Raw genomic sequence first — 15883 nt, 5'->3', positions numbered from 1 at the left:
ACCAGAGAACCCCTACGACACAAGCATCATCGACGACGAGCCGGAGGTAACCCTTTGTTCACTTGTTCTTATCCCATTTTAATCCTTTTGTGTTAGATCTAGCGTTATTAGGGTCTATTTGTTCCTAGTTCAATCCATTTGTGTTAGATCTTGCGTTATTAGGGTTCGTCTGTTCCTAGTTCAATCCTTTTGTGCTAGATTTTACGTTATTAGTGTTTGTGATTTGCTTTTGTTTAAGATTTGTGCCGATGATGATGAATATTTGGGCATAAATTGATTCAGGGTTTGGTCAGTAAACAATTGGTGTGTACAAATTTGTTGACCATGATCTTTGGTTCACTGACTCAAATCCTGGATATAAGTGTGTCCAATGTAACTGAGGCTACCTCTTTTTTTCGAGCCCATGTTATCATGCATGATCTTTTGTTCACTCTTTGTTCCATCATCGTTGCAATTGACTCCGTGTTTTTTTGCACGATCTTTGGTGCTACTTGACAGGTGCAGAGCAGCGACGTCGATAGCGACGACGAGTCCTTCCACACCAAGACTCGTCACGTCCTCAGGAGGCTGCAGTCCGGCCATTACGATGGCCCCTTTGCTCGAGGCATTTACAAGTGCCCTTCTGCAACAGGAAGCTCCGCGCCACCGATGAACCATGCTGAATCCATTGGCAGATGCGGCGCTAGAGTTGGAATGACCGTGAACATGCATGCGTTCATGGCCAAACACTTAGCATTTGGGATTCACCTGCGCAACCTCCAAGCGAGTCACATGCGCGCTACCTAGAGGCGTTGAAAGTGCCTACTGCACTCTCTGTATGTGACTGCTCTATCTATAGAGCAGCTTAAATTCATGTAAAATGTAGCTTATGTTGTATCTATCGGTACTATCATTGGATCTGTCGTGAATATATCTATGCTATATTGGCTGCTGTATGCAGCTTATCCTATATTTTCTCTGGATTTGTGTCATAGATTTCTTACCTGATTGGGTAAAAACGAAGGCATAAAGAAATGAATGGCGTTAAAAAACAGAAGGAGAAGTTGCTCTAGATTTGATACCAATTTGGGCTATCAAGAATGAATGAGGTCGAACGATAGAGAGAAAAAAGTACATTGAAAACTGCTAATATGGGCGAAAGAGACAGAGATCACTCGTGCCCCACGTCCCGGACCCACACGGCTCCACACGCTACGGCCACCGCTCCGACCAAACACGGTCTCATCCTGTTCCACGCGGTCCTACCAGCCCCACACGACGCGGCCCCACAAACGACGCGGCCCCACTCGTCAGCACTGAACGGTCAACTTAACGGGATTACTTCCGTCTGAACTCCTTCTGCGGGTTTCAGACAAGGGCTTGGGGAAAATTGAGGAAAAACTAAGGAGCTGGAGAAAACTGAATACAACTGAGAACCTGAGGGCACGAAAACAGAAATCCCTTTTCTTTATTGCGAGTCAACAAAACAATGGTTTCCCATCTTGCCATGAAAGGGAGGCATCCCGGCCACACAAGGCATTTTTGGTACTTACTATGTTCTCACCTAGGGCTGTGTATTTACAAGATCGGAGGGGATTATCCTAAATCCCCAAAATTCTCCAATAGTTCGTTTACTTGTCTGGTTTTAGATGAAATAATCTCGATATATTTTTGGCTAGATTAAAGACTCCCCATTTTAGGTCTTGTTTGACACTAAAGTTTTTATAGGAATTAGTGGGAATAATACCCAACAGTCCTCAAATCCCCACTTATTTCTGAAAGCATGTTAGTATTGGGCGAGTTCAATTCCACTTTTCCCCACTTGTTGCAGATTAGTGGCAATGTTACGTACATATGCTCGTATGACTCCAGCCACCAAGGGCCCACTTTTACGCTCATCGTAGCCTGGCCACGGAAAAACGGCTGAATCGAGTGATCTTCTTTGGCAACTTTTCATTTTCTTTAAAAACCGTGCTAAGCAGAAAGTTTTTTGTTGTTGTGGGTTACAAAACGTCCATTTTTTGGCCAAGTGATGCGAGAAAACGAATTGTGTGCAACCAGTGAGGCCCTATGTGCAGTGTATAGTATTGCAAGGGGTTTATTAAATATTCGATTGTCATTTTCTGGTGGTGTTGCACTTATACCCGAGTATAAGTTCTAATTAATCTTCAAATCCACATGTCAAAGTTTTAGCAAATTATTATATGTGCTCGGTCTTCTGCAGGTTTTAATGCAAAGCATGGTGAAACCTTGAGATACAAAGGAGATAACTAGAAACGATGGCCTTGAAGACCATGGGCTATACCATACCATAACGTGTACATGACTTCGTAGATGGCATAGCTTTCGAGCTTGGCCAGAGCTCCAAACGGGCCGAACTCCGCATATGAAATATACTAGCGCATTAGGTGTACTGTATAGCGTGGCAAGGGGTTTATTAAATATTCGATTGTCATTTTCTGGTGGTATCGCACTTATACCTGAGTTTGAGTTCTAATTCATCTTCAAATCCACATGTCAAAATTTACTGAAACAAGAAATCTTCAAATGACGTAAAAATGGAATATATAGGTAAGACAAATTTGAGCTGCTCGACAAGTTTTTCATCTGCTAGGCTCATGCGTGTTCTGAGAAAAGCATCTCAACGTCTTCGTTGTCTAACGGACACAAAGACAAAGACGAAGGAGAAAAATAAGATGAAGAATCATAAAAATAGAGTAAAACAGAGAACGGTTTGTTCCTGGTCAATCATGACGCGTAGCGCTGAGGTCGGAGACGGGAACATGTCCTAAGAATATCCGGGAGATGACGAGCTGAAACAGTGCCGCCCGCAGAGTGCAACAACGGAGCAAGCGGGCGGTCGCTGTCGGCGGCGGCGTCAGCCTTCCCGCCTGCCGAGCACCAGCAGACAAGCGGCGAAGCTACAAAACAAAGCGCCACCTAGCCGCCCGCCCAGTGCTGACCCTTTCCACCACCCTCTCCTCTCCCCCTCGGCCGGCCAGCAGCGGCAGCGGCAGCACCCCATCGCTCGCCCCGCCCGCATGGTCGTTTGACGGGCCCGACGAGATATGGTCTTCGCCTGCTTCGGCGTCCTCCTGATCACCTCCGCCGCCGTTGCCGCCGCCGCGTCCCCGGATGGCCTCACCCAAGGTAGAGCAGAGCAGCTAGCACAGCCCCCACATGTGAGCTATCGATCAGATAATCACGCAACCGAGCCAGTTAGAACTTCGGAACAGATTCCAGTTCTTGGGTAGCTCGATCGCCATAGTTGATAGTGTGGCTCTCGAGCTGCTGGTTTGTTCAGGAGATTGTCCGAACTGGTGTTTGGTTCAGTTAGGAAATTACTCTGCATACGATTCCTGTGACTAGCACGCCTACCTTTTTATGTTCACTTTCAAATTCGATGCTTGTATTCCTGACGCGATGTGGACTTTTCTGCTGACCTTATTCTGCAGTGGATGTGGCGAAGCAACTGAAGGAGGAACTATTGGGGAGGAACCCAGGGAATGAGATGCTCAAGTCGTGGAATGGAGCAGACCCCTGTTCCCCATCTGCGTGGGAAGGGTTCTTTTGCCAATTAAAAGATGGTAACCGTGTCGTAGTTAAGCTGTAAGTGCCTGTGGAATCGTGACAATGGTTACCCGGATTTTCGTTTGGTTTCTTGCTGCCATTTATGCAGCTAAGATTACTCGGTCAGCTAACCTGAATGTACCTGGTGGTATTTGAACAGAAACTTTTCTTCAAAGGGACTGCAAGGGCCAATTCCCACCGCGATCGGTAGCCTGACGGAACTAACTGAGATGTATGCTTCAGTGCCTGTTTTCCGGAATGTGTTCATGTTATCTTAGACCTTATGTTCTTGTTACTCGTGGGTGCAGTGATCTGAAGGACAATAACTTCACTGGATCTATTCCACATTCGTTCTCTGCGCTCACGCAACTGTTGAAGCTGTAAGCATGCGTTACCTTGTGCAATTTCATCATATTATGGTAGTTTCAGAAACAAACAAACAAAATTATGTTAAAATGTTACTGGGGATAAAATCCATGTTCCTTACGATTCAGATATTTCCTAGTTCCATTCGATATGTTTCTCAATTTCTCATGCCATATGCACAGCATTCCTTATAACCAAAAGGTTCTAATCAAACACGGCCATTGATTCAGGTCAGTAATATGCAACCCTTTCTTGATCAATAAGCTACCTGATGGTCTATCTACCGGCATGAATTTCAGGTGAGATTTCTATTCTGATGTTCAACATGATATCGTAATTACTGACACTAATATAATTCTACTTGAATTGCTCCGTGGTAATTAAAAAGCTACGGAGGTTGTGCTGCTGAAGATTACCATAGTCCACCTGGAGCTGCCAAAGAGAGAACATTTGTTATTAGTAGTGTTGCCGGAGGATCTTTGGCATGTACTTTTGCACTTGGATCGTTTTTTATTTGTTTCAGCAAACGCGAAAAGCGTCCTCAGAAAACAGACTGCGCTTCTACAACAAGTATGCTCTCTCCTACCACATTCATCCAGTAGATAATGTGCACATCTGCACTTTTATTTAGGTCATGTTGAACAATTCTGCAGTTTCTGTCATCTGAAATCTTTATTTGGTATAAAAAACAGTTCTTTTGCACCGTATGTGACCTATTAGATCAACATGCACACTTACCATCTATGAAATTATAAAAATATGCAATGGGCAAAAGTGATTTTTTTTCATGATGATGCTTTTTGCAGATCCTGTTTATGAAGAATGCAGCATTGAAATAACTACAAATCCTGCAGTGCAACAGTTATCCCTCAAATCAATCCACAATGCAACAGGACATTTCAAGACATTGATAGGAGAGGGTGGGTTTGGATCTGTCTATCAAGGTACTTTAGCACATGGTCAACAAGTTGCAGTAAAGGTCCGTTCACCATCATCGACACAGGGAACACGCGAGTTTAACAATGAGGTAACCAGAAACTATGCCAGTACTACCGTATTGATATCGTGTCAGGGGTAGAAGTATCGATCAGGTTGCATTAGCACTCTCTCAGCAGTGATTCAGGAATGAGGGAATGTTACGCTTTTCACTGTCATTATTGGATACAGTTCATAATCTATAATTTCCCAGCATTTACATCGATGCTCAATTGCTCCAGTTACTTATTTTTCAGTGTTCTTTCTGATCACTGAATTTATCAAATTGACACAGTTACGGCTACTTTCTGCTGTCTGGCATGAAAATCTGGTCCCACTTATTGGCTATTGCTGTGAAAAGGATCAACAGATTTTGGTTTATCCATTCATGTCCAATGGCTCACTACAGGATCGCCTCTATGGTAGTAATCTGTGTCAAGGTTTTGTTAGTTTTCAACATAAGATCCTTCGCTTCTAATATGTATTTCTATTTCAGGGGAGGCGTCAAAAAGAAAAGTTTTGGATTGGGCCACCAGAATATCTGTTTGCATTGGTGCTGCTAGAGGTTAGCAGTGTAAATGTCTTTTTTTTCTTCAGAAAACTGACTCCAGTTGATGTTATCGACAATAGGGTTAAAACTTAAAACTAATTGTTCTTTATGCAAGCTAGGGTCTTGGGGACACTAAATTGTGCTTATCTTCATGCTTCATTTTTATAAATATTCGAACACTGCAAATTCTTCTTTCCAGTCGTTACTTCACATAAATTTGTTGATTGTTCAGGATTAGTATATCTTCACAACTTTGCTGGCCGATGTATCATACACAGAGACGTTAAGTCAAGCAACATACTTCTGGATCACAACATGTGTGGCAAGGTTGCCGACTTTGGTTTTTCTAAGTATGCACCTCAAGAAGGTGACAGCAATGCATCAATGGAAGTGAGAGGAACGGCTGGATATTTAGACCCTGAGTAAGTTTTTGCAACGATGGTACCAGATGAAAAGTCTGTATATTTGAGAAAGTGGTGATTCAAAATATACTCAGTAGACAGAAAGCTACATCAAAAGCTATATACAGAGGTTTATTAGAAGTCCAAGGGGTTGTAAAAATTTCAGCTATCCTTTTTTACGGTAATTTGTTAAGTTAACCTAGAAGGCTAGAACTTAGCGTTTATCTGTTGTGATTTTGAGTACATTGTATACATGTGGAAATGTAAATTCCCTTGTGTATCGAAACTTTTGTAGTACACTTCATATTTGCTTCGACATTTGGCTGATTTTGTGAATCTTCTCTTTGTTTCAGATACTATTCCACTCAGGTGTTATCAACCAAAAGTGACGTGTTCAGTTTTGGAGTGGTCCTCCTGGAAATTGTAACGGGAAGAGAACCTCTTGATGTTCAAAGGCCTCGAAGTGAATGGAGCGTAGTTGAGTGGGTAAGTTTTCATTGTGTAACATCAGCAGCCTTGCATTTTACTTACAGGTCAAATGAAACCACATTCGTTTCGAGTTCCAAAACTTTAAAGTGTTTGTGCATCCAATCTTACCATGGTCTATGTTCTGTAGGCAAAACCATACATTAGAGATTTCAGGATTGAAGAAATTGTCGACCCTGGTATAAAAGGGCAGTACTGCTCAGAGGCCATGTGGAGGGTCCTTGAGGTTGCATCTGCATGCACTGAGTCCTTCTCGACCTTCCGACCGAGCATGGAAGACATCGTGAGAGAGCTGGAGGATTCCCTGATCATCGAGAACAATGCTTCGGAGTACATGAGGTCCATGGAGAGCACCGGGACGTTCGGCTCCAACCGCTACCTATCCATAGACAGGAAAATGTTTGGGTCAGGCTCAGCCCGGATAGATGCAGCAAAATTTGCATCGGATTCGGCTCGAATAGACGCGGGTAAAGGACCTTTGTAAACGCTGCCTTCGGTTCCGAGGTAACTCGCCTCCGTATTGGAGATCTTAGAAACGGTGTCCTCATTCATCCCCCATGGTCTTCATGGATGCGATGCTTGCTGAAGACACAACCTGAGTTTACTGTGAAGCCATGAATGGCTGAGGAGGGCATGAAGAGGTTGCACTTACATAGGCCATGCAGACGCAGTGACCACATAGCAGATCCACGGCTGTGGCAGCGACAAAAGCTTTCCTGGAGAGGCAGTTTTGCCTGTAAAAATTTCCGTTAATTCAATACTATGTGCTGATGGTGAATGTGCCATGCATGTGTGGCCCAACTATTCTTTGGACTACTGTCGATGTATTATTTGGCAAACTAAAACAAGAAATGTTGAGGTAGCATCAGTTCATTATTTATGACATTCCTGCTTCAGGAAGCAAGAACCATTCAGTTTCCATCGTACATCTGAGTCAAAACTAAAATATGCGGTATATATCTTTTACTCTATTAAATTTATAAGGTATCCAATCATCCACGTTTCAAACTTTTTCAGTGTTTGATCGAAAACTGGTCCTACAAAACATAGATTTAGCAACACAAAAGTTGTGTCGAAAAATGTAGAAAAGCCATCCACCAACCTGGTCGCCCCTATCCAGTCTTTTGAATCTTGAGGGGGTATATCTGATTAAAAAAAAAGGATGTTGGATTGCTTTTCTCCTCGACCACGATTTGAGTAGCAGTTTCATTGAATCCAGTAGATATGTTTGCAATATTGGTATATGAACCCCAAAAAAGGCTAGTAAATGTTCAGAGAAAAAAAAAAACACCAAATCAAGACCCATACTATCGCTACCTACTGCTCAAACTAAAAGAGCAAATATGCAGATTTCAAACATCTGGAGCCGAACACTAGCAAAGAGAATTTAACATGTATGGATTGAACATATGTATTTTGTGTTCTTTCTGAATTCAGGGACTGTTGGACAAGATAAAGAGTTCAAAGTTTAGTTAACTATGGTTCCTATATGGGCAGACCATTACAAACTTTTCCAGCATCTCCACATGGTACATGTATTAAAGGTCAAGAGTATAAGTATAACTCATCAGGAAAATCTCCACACATAAAATGAAGTAAAAGCTTCATGAGATGGCTTCTTAACAACAAGGGGACTCGCCATTTTCTTCCTCTTTTAATCTTCACAAGGTATCAGAAAAGGCACGAGGACAAACATCCTTCACATGTTTGTAGTTTAGTCTCATATGTCCTTGATAAGAATCAAGCCCAAACATTTGGTGATTCAAATGCACCGAACTATAGCTGAAATCCATATTATCTGTATAAGTTCCCCGATTTGATTCATAATCCATAACAGAAGTTTGATGAAGTAGTATCTGTGATCTCCGCGGGTTCAAGTATGACCATAATATCAAAGTCATTTCTCTTAACCAGCAGAAAATCCATTCTATAAAGGTTGAATAATTTAACGGAATTGCTGGGCATGGAGATCTTTACTCGTTTTCATGCCATCTACGGTATGCCAAACAAATTCCTGAGTTCCTTTATCAGTAGACTTGTCTGCCACAAACAATGCATGAGTCCCCTTTTCACTGGACTTATCTGAGGGGCTGCTGTGAAGTATTTGGTACTGATGGTTACTCATGCCCCATTCACTGACAGCAATGGCTTGATCAGTAAAATGAGAACTACTTCCCTCGCCATCAGAAGGAAATTGAACTCTAACATCAGGTGATCTTCGTGGTCGTCGGACAGGTCTGCTGCTCCTGCTTGAAGATGGAAAGTTCCCCTCCCCACCTTTCTGTTTTGTCCCCATAAAGCCACATGCCAGAGCTTCCAGAGCACGGGTTGTTGGTGGGCGGCTTCTGGTACTCTGCCTCCTTGAGCTAAAAGAAAGCTGCTCACTCAAGACTGCATTGCTAGGAGCATTGATGTCGGGAAGACAGTACTCCATCTCCTTGGTTTCTGACGGATGTATAGATCTGTCCATGATTGGTGCATTATTGCCAGATGGAGGCAAGATATAACTTGCAGTTGACTCATAATCTGAAGGCATTTGAGGGATATTCAGATCAATAACATGCTTATGTTGGGCCTTTTCCTTGTAAACCACTTCAATATTAGGGGGCACATTGTGAAGCGGTCTGTGATATGTGTGATTATTATTTAAATCGAAGGTTATGTTGGTTGATGAGTTGGGAATTGCACTCCATATGAAAGGGTTGGCCCCTGCACTTGCTTCGTTTGCGTCAGCCAAATGTTGCAATGGGGTGTCAGCTTGCTTCCAGCAGTGTCTTTTATTGACGGCAGTACTTTTGCGACCAGTTCTTTCATTCTTGCAAGAAACTAACCTTCTTCTCTTCGACACAGGTGCTAAGAAAACTTGAGGCTCAGGAGTTACTCTCTGATCGAACTGGAAGTTTATTTCAGTAGAAGAATTAGTAGCATGGATCCTTTGATTAACAACAGGAAGAACTGTGGCAGCTGAAGAGCAGACATTATTCTTTGTGCCAAAAGATAGATCAGTAGAAATGTGACCATTGATTGTGCCTGGAAAGGCAGAAATCTTCAGAAGTACATCAGCATCCATCTCATCCCCTGCTGGGAGATTGCCTGTTCTCTGCTCGTTGACATAGCTGACATCAGTTTTGCTTTGATCAACATTTATATCTTCATAAGGCTGAGAGCTGTCTTCTGAATCTGAGTGTTCTTCTGAGTTGGCACTCCCAGAATTTCCTGAATTTGGTGAAGAATTGTAGCCATGAACAGCGTCTGTAGGTAGATTTCTTAGTGACCTTACCTTACATGGTGCTTCGCCTTGAACAAAGCTAGTATCCACTACAGTAAATTTCATAAGCTCTGGGGAACACCCAGGTTCACTGGGTTGGACATAGCCAGGAGATTTCTTGTCAGGAAGTGTGTTTTTGTCAGGTTCGACATCATGGGTCCATCCATTTTCAAGCTTAACCCCACCTTCATTATTACCACCTTCAACTCCAAACTCAAGTAACCTTGGTTCAGATGCAACTTTTCTCAAGACATCGCTAACAGAATCAAAATAATGATTTCCTTTGACGAGCTTTTTTCTGGAATATTTCTTTACACCGGGAATGAGGAAGACTAAAGCATGTTTGCCGACTAGTGAAGAATCTTTAGGCTGCTCAGAGTGCCACCCTCTCGCAAGCAAGCGAGGCCATACAGCTTCCCAGAATAGATCATTAGATTTTGCCTTGCTTAGTCTGAAATCACCAGTCAGATACTTTATGATATCTCCAGACGAAAGCGATGAGCAAGCCTTGCCAATAGGTATTTCTGCACGGGCCGCAATACCATGATTTCTACTAGGATCTAATGCAAATCCTGTTAAGTCATACTTTCCCTTGCCAATTCCAACTGCTTTTATAAGAACCTGCGCACTAACTGTGGACCTTAAGCATAAAATAAACTGCTCAAAATCAGATGTTCCCTCATTGAATGTCTTGAAGACCTGCAGACGATCATATATAACTGTCACTCTCTTGGCAAAACTAGCAGGAGCATAAACTGGTATCGGTCAACATCAATGGAAAGACACGATATGCGAAAATATAGGAGTACAAAAATAAGTAAAAAAATGCAATAATAATAATACAGTGAGATTTTATTATTAAATATAGGCAAACCAGTACACCAAATGCTGGACCTTTCAAAAAAAAAACAGAAAAGACATGATTGTAATGGCGTACAGAATAATATTGTAGCGATGCTAATGAAGAAAACCGCTCCCAGAGTGTAATCAGGATTAGAAAATGTAGGATATAGCTATGGAACTTACTATAAACATCAACTTTCCGCATACCAATGTTCACTAATTCAAGGGATCTAATTCAGTAAGGAAAGAAAGAAAGAAAAAGGAGGAAATTAGAGTTAAGCACACCTCTAGCAAAGGATCTCGAACTTCGCCAGCTACGCCAGCAAGCAAACGTGACAACAGTTCCTGCTGCCTGGAACCAGAAAATATACGCAACCCAAGTATACATCTCCTGCTTCTTACTTTTCTACATGCCGACCATCGCTTATATGCATCAGACCTATAAAACTCTCCATAGTAGTACGATAGAACTTCTCCCATTGTCTTGCTCTTCATAAATTTCATCACTTGAACAAGATTTTTGCCAAAAATGTAGAGACCAAGAAGAAAAGTTTGTGCCTCTTCATCTGTCCAGGAGTATCTTGGCATTCCAGGCAATGGAATATAATCATTGACTTTTCTCTTTAAACAAGAACAGCTTAAAATTGTACTTCTGTGTGAGCGGTCCATATCTTGTCCAGCAGATTTTGAAAGTTTCCTGTCTTGATCATCATATTCAACTTTACAGCCCAGACAGACAGGACAAATGATGTCCTGAGATAAATTTCTTGCAATGTTTGAACTACTGTGGCTGTTATGTTCATCTTCTGAAGGGCACAAACTGTGTCCTGAAAATTCCCTCAACTCTTCTTTCATGTGGGTGCTTGTTTTTTGGCTCCATGTGACTGGAATAGTTAATCCAACTACCACAGGATACTCAAAACCTGACATTTTGCTGTCATCAATTGGTGACGACCTTAATTTCATGTGTTCCTCTTCTGTTGCTAGATTAGGAACTTCCACCTGGTACTCATTCCCTTCACGAGGGTATACTCGTGTATCTTCATTGACTTCCTCTGGACATACGGGCTCTAGAAAATGTGGCTGGTCAGCAAGCATCTCTACCGGATGCCCTTCATTATCCTTGATTTGAATAGGATCCATCTGCACACACACACACACACACACACACACACACACACACACACACACAAAAAAAAAAACGGGGGTATAAGATTAGGATCCATGATATGTGAACACATAGCTCCAATAGAATATAAATATATAATTACCAGATACTCTTCTTCGCTCTTGATTTCAATATAATTCATCTGTAAAGAGCATGAACCATATTAGTCCATGGATTTTCAATTCACCATGAAAATCATCTGAACAGCAGAACATAAACCTAGATAAATCTGTGCATGAAGATAAAAGGGAGAATAATCTTACAGTGAGAGTTAATATAAATTGGCTTTAGCCAGACAAAATTGCAAAGGACAACTTGCTTCACAGTATTCTCAGATAAACTGCACAAAAGAAGCGCACAATAACTCACAGTACCTAAAATCAAGTTAATATAAATTTGTTAGTTTGAATTATAGCATGTGGAAAGCGTATAAAAATTCAGGAGTTTGATGCCGCATATTGAATCAAGTACTACTTGAACAATTGAGAGACTTGTTTACGAACTGTAGAAAATATGCCAAAGAAATTTAAAGTAGTTGTTCCAACAAATAATGTTAACAGTTACAATTCAGTACCTAGATACAAGCCTAGTAGGCAAAACTACATTGTTACAAGTATCAATTGATTGCAACTAATTTCCTGAGATAAATGTGGCCTAGGTGAGTTGGGACCAGAACCACCCCAAGATCTGAATAAAATTTAGTATAAGCTGATAGCAGCATAGCTAAAAACACGAAAGAGCAAAACATATAGCTAATAAACGGTATACAAAGGCATTCTCGGGTGTGTGCTCACATGGTAAAAACACGGGCACGTTACCAAAATTTGATTAAAAAACACAGCAAGCATAGAATTGAGTAAAAAATATGAATAGTTGTGAGCTCTATAATAAAATACACATGCATAGCTACTATTTTAGTCGTTTATCAATTAGCGTTTATGTACAAAAAAATAAATTGTCACATTTTGGCACAATGTTTCCTAGTACGATATTTTGCTCAATGTAAACATATATATTTTTCGTGATTTGTCGAAATGTGAGAGTACAGTTTTCAGGCTAATAGAGGATACATACAGGAGCCAAAAATCCTTACTCAGAAAGCTACAGTTAAAAGGAATACAGTCAGAGTGATACATTGCATAAACAAGTCTTATTGGATTATATCCCACGGTTATTATGTATAAAGTCTCATCATACCATCATTTTGCATTTTTCAAAAACAAATGTCAATGGAAACATGTGCCAAGAATTAAAAGTGTTCACTGATGTCTCCTGGTTCTACAAAATCTTGCAGAATGTTCCCGTAACAGTTGGGGTTCCAATCTAACAAGCCATCCATATATATATATATATAAACTAGATTATCATGTAGTAGTGCTCCCCGTGCAGCAAATAAGTTTGCATCAAGCATGGATTGTACCTTCATGAGGGTTTTGAAAGGGGATCCCTGGCTAGAGCTCACCGCACGGGCAGCCGGAGAGGGCAGGAGATGAGGCAAACAAAGTAAGGGAAGAGAAAGGGGGAATGAGAGCTCGCGGCAACAAACGCCAGAGAAGGGGTACCAGATCTGGCGAACAGCAGAAAGAAAAGAGAAGATGAGGTCCGGTAAATGTGCAACTGGGAACACATATAGTAATGCCTAACTCGGTTGCGTTTCTACTGGAGTTTTGATTAAAAATGATTTTCTTGGGGACCTCTTGAATTGCAACCAACATTTTGAAGTTTATATTTTTACCATTTTAACTTGCTCCGGCGCTGCCATCTGCTAGTGCCATGCTGAACAATAGCAGCATCAGCTACCGACTGCAGAGCTATAAGACGGTCAATTTAGTCATTTCCCTCGTATTTGGACTGTAACTCTGAGGCCTACATCTGAACAAAACAAGAACAGTAACTCACAGTACCTAAAATCTACACATTCTAAATTTGTTAGCGTGTTGTCTCATATCATATGCAAAGCATATAATAATTCAGGACATTGTCGCAGGCACAGAAAGTGACAGAAGTTTCTAGAACTAACCGATTCGAGTACTACTAGAATAATTAATAAATTTAACAGTTATAACCCTGTAGCTAGGTAGAAGGTAAACTACTTCAGTACAAGTATCAATCGATTCAGCAGTTTTTTCTGATTTAAATTTGGCCTAGAAAACAGCGTTTAGGCATGAGTTGGACCATCCAAAGACAGTAACAGCATAGCTAAAACACTCAAATACAGAGAATAGAAGCCGCGGTACAAGGAACAGCGGTCACAATGATCATTCTGTATGCAAGGAAGTAAGTATTACATCAGAGACATCATGTAAACAGTCTTATTAGACCATGATTTTGCATTTCCATAATGCAGTAAAAAAGGAAACCTGACCAGAAATGTTTACCACACTGATATGTCACAGTTCTAAAAAATCCAGGAGACCGAGCCCATGACAATTGGGCACCAACAAGTCGTACATATACATATAGAGAGTACTGGGTTAATATCAAGTGGCACATTCTATTGTTTGCTCTGGCAGTTGTTTGAATCTATCGTTTCTGAATGTCTAACTTACCAACGATTACTTTCTTAACATGTAATTTTGAATTAAGCATTTTCCAGGAAAGGGATAAAATCTTCCCCAAAAATGTATAAACATTCAGCAAATATAATGTGTAGAAAAGCATAAACTTACTCTAAATGCAAATCTAGGTAGTATTAATAAATCAAGGCGAACCCCCAAAAAAGCTATTTTTCGACAATGGCTGCATTTTACAGTCACCTCCAGCGAAACACTTACAGAAATTGCATGGTATGCTTGATCCACTGATCAGCACCCGGAAAAAAAGGGAGAAAAGGTGCACCCGCAATTTGGGTACCAAGTCATGTAGGGTCAACCAAGATCGATTTTGCGGGCTGTGAAATAAAGGGCTTAATCCAACCATGGATGGAGGGATCGGATTAGTATAGCACCACGCAGCTAACAAATCTCCATGTTACGGACTGACGAGGTGATAAACAAAAAAGATTTGGATTTGATTACACGCAGGCAGCATCCAAAAGATCCATCGAAACATGGATGGATGGATCGGGCTAGCACAGTACTACCACGCAGCTAACAATCCATCAGACGAAGTTAGGCGCACTTACCAAGAAGAGAAAATAATCTGAGGGCCCGGATGGATCTCCACGCCACGGCACGCGACGCCAACCCAGAGCCCTCCAGCAGAGAGCAAGAGGATGACACGACAGCTACCAGCGGCGAGCTCCTACGCTACGAGGCGGCGAGTGCGCTTCGGTGGAATGGAAGGAGTAGGAGCATGGAGGCGCTGGCGCTGGCGAGGACGACGGTGTGACGGATGCGTTGTTGAGACCAACGGAGGATGCAGGGGTAGAGCCGTACAGTACAGGTGGCCTAGGCTGGGGCGGGCTGGGCCGGGCCGGGCTGACCGGAGACCCTCCCGTCGGCCGTGTGGTGCGGGTCACAGCTCTTGGCGGATTCCTGCTACTGCATCGCCAAGGCTCACCATATCTGACAATGATTTTTCGCTCTGAATGACGATTATAGGTGGAAAAAAGAATTGCCACTTCTAAAAGGACACGCATAGTTATGCCGTTACTAGATTTTATTTTCAGAAAAGAAATGCGACTTTCTTTTCCACAGATTTGTTGCTGTTTTTTCTGACGTGAGACCAAACACCAAAGCGTCTTTGAATAAAAATAACCGTACAATAATCTTAGGGCATCTTCCAACCTCAATGGGGCGCCAACGGACATGTGCTTTTAGGAGCGCTAGCACAAGCTGCCGCCGCATTGCGAGGGGCTTCTTAGAGCGGCGCCCTAATATGGCGGTTCCGGTAGAGTTTTGGTCCAATAAATAAATTTGAATACACATAGAACATGCAAATAAATTTATAATGCCATCAAAGTCTAGTCATCACATATTATAACATGGTATGCATAGATATCAAATGGAGGGCCAGGGCTCCTTCGTCACCGCCAGTGTTGGCTCGTCCGTCGCCACCGGTGTTGGCGCCATCGTGTTGATGCACTAGCAAGTCTCATTTCATGCATGATGTGTTGATGAGCCATCATATACCAAGCCTTCCATCTTGGCGGCTTCAACTCGTGTCATCTCAACCTCGATCTTCTTGTACTCCTTCCCCATGAAAACCAACCACCTTGGATCATTAGTTTGCTCTCTCTCGAGTTTGATGAGAATGTGGTGGCATTACTTTCCCAACAAAATACTTAGCGTAATTATGCAAACTCAAAAGCTAGCTAATTGTTCATTGTGAAACTA

At 41.9% G+C, this 15883-nt stretch overlaps 1 protein-coding gene and 1 pseudogene across 1 annotated transcript; one reads left to right on the top strand and one right to left on the bottom strand.

Annotated features, from left to right (window-relative positions):
• Positions 1-2783: 2783 nt before the first annotated feature.
• Positions 2784-7253, top strand: LOC127333012 (nodulation receptor kinase). Its single transcript, XM_051359328.2, has 12 exons — positions 2784-3129; positions 3435-3588; positions 3710-3781; positions 3858-3929; positions 4146-4214; positions 4304-4485; positions 4722-4942; positions 5186-5312; positions 5387-5455; positions 5673-5862; positions 6195-6327; positions 6458-7253. The coding sequence occupies exons 1-12, from the start codon at positions 3048-3050 to the stop codon at positions 6809-6811; spliced, it is 1725 nt and encodes a 574-aa protein (XP_051215288.1). The 5' UTR covers positions 2784-3047; the 3' UTR covers positions 6812-7253.
• A 448-nt stretch (positions 7254-7701) lies between these two features.
• On the bottom strand, positions 7702-15029 carry LOC127333011 (uncharacterized; annotated as a pseudogene).
• Positions 15030-15883: the final 854 nt, after the last annotated feature.

Source organism: Lolium perenne, chromosome 2 (genome assembly GCF_019359855.2).
Source record: "Lolium perenne isolate Kyuss_39 chromosome 2, Kyuss_2.0, whole genome shotgun sequence".
NCBI classification, from domain to species: domain Eukaryota; kingdom Viridiplantae; phylum Streptophyta; class Magnoliopsida; order Poales; family Poaceae; genus Lolium; species Lolium perenne.
The sequence above is the reverse complement of the archived record's forward strand: the minus strand, read 5'-3'. Positions and strand labels throughout refer to the sequence as shown.

Bases quoted from the DNA above. Each gene is read 5' to 3' on its own strand.
- LOC127333012 (XM_051359328.2), top strand. From the start codon at position 3,048: ATGGTCTTCGCCTGCTTCGGCGTCCTCCTGATCACCTCCGCCGCCGTT. The intron at 4,486-4,721 runs GTATGCTCTCTC...TGCTTTTTGCAG, and splicing joins AGACTGCGCTTCTACAACAA to ATCCTGTTTATGAAGAATGC. The intron at 6,328-6,457 runs GTAAGTTTTCAT...TATGTTCTGTAG, and splicing joins AATGGAGCGTAGTTGAGTGG to GCAAAACCATACATTAGAGA.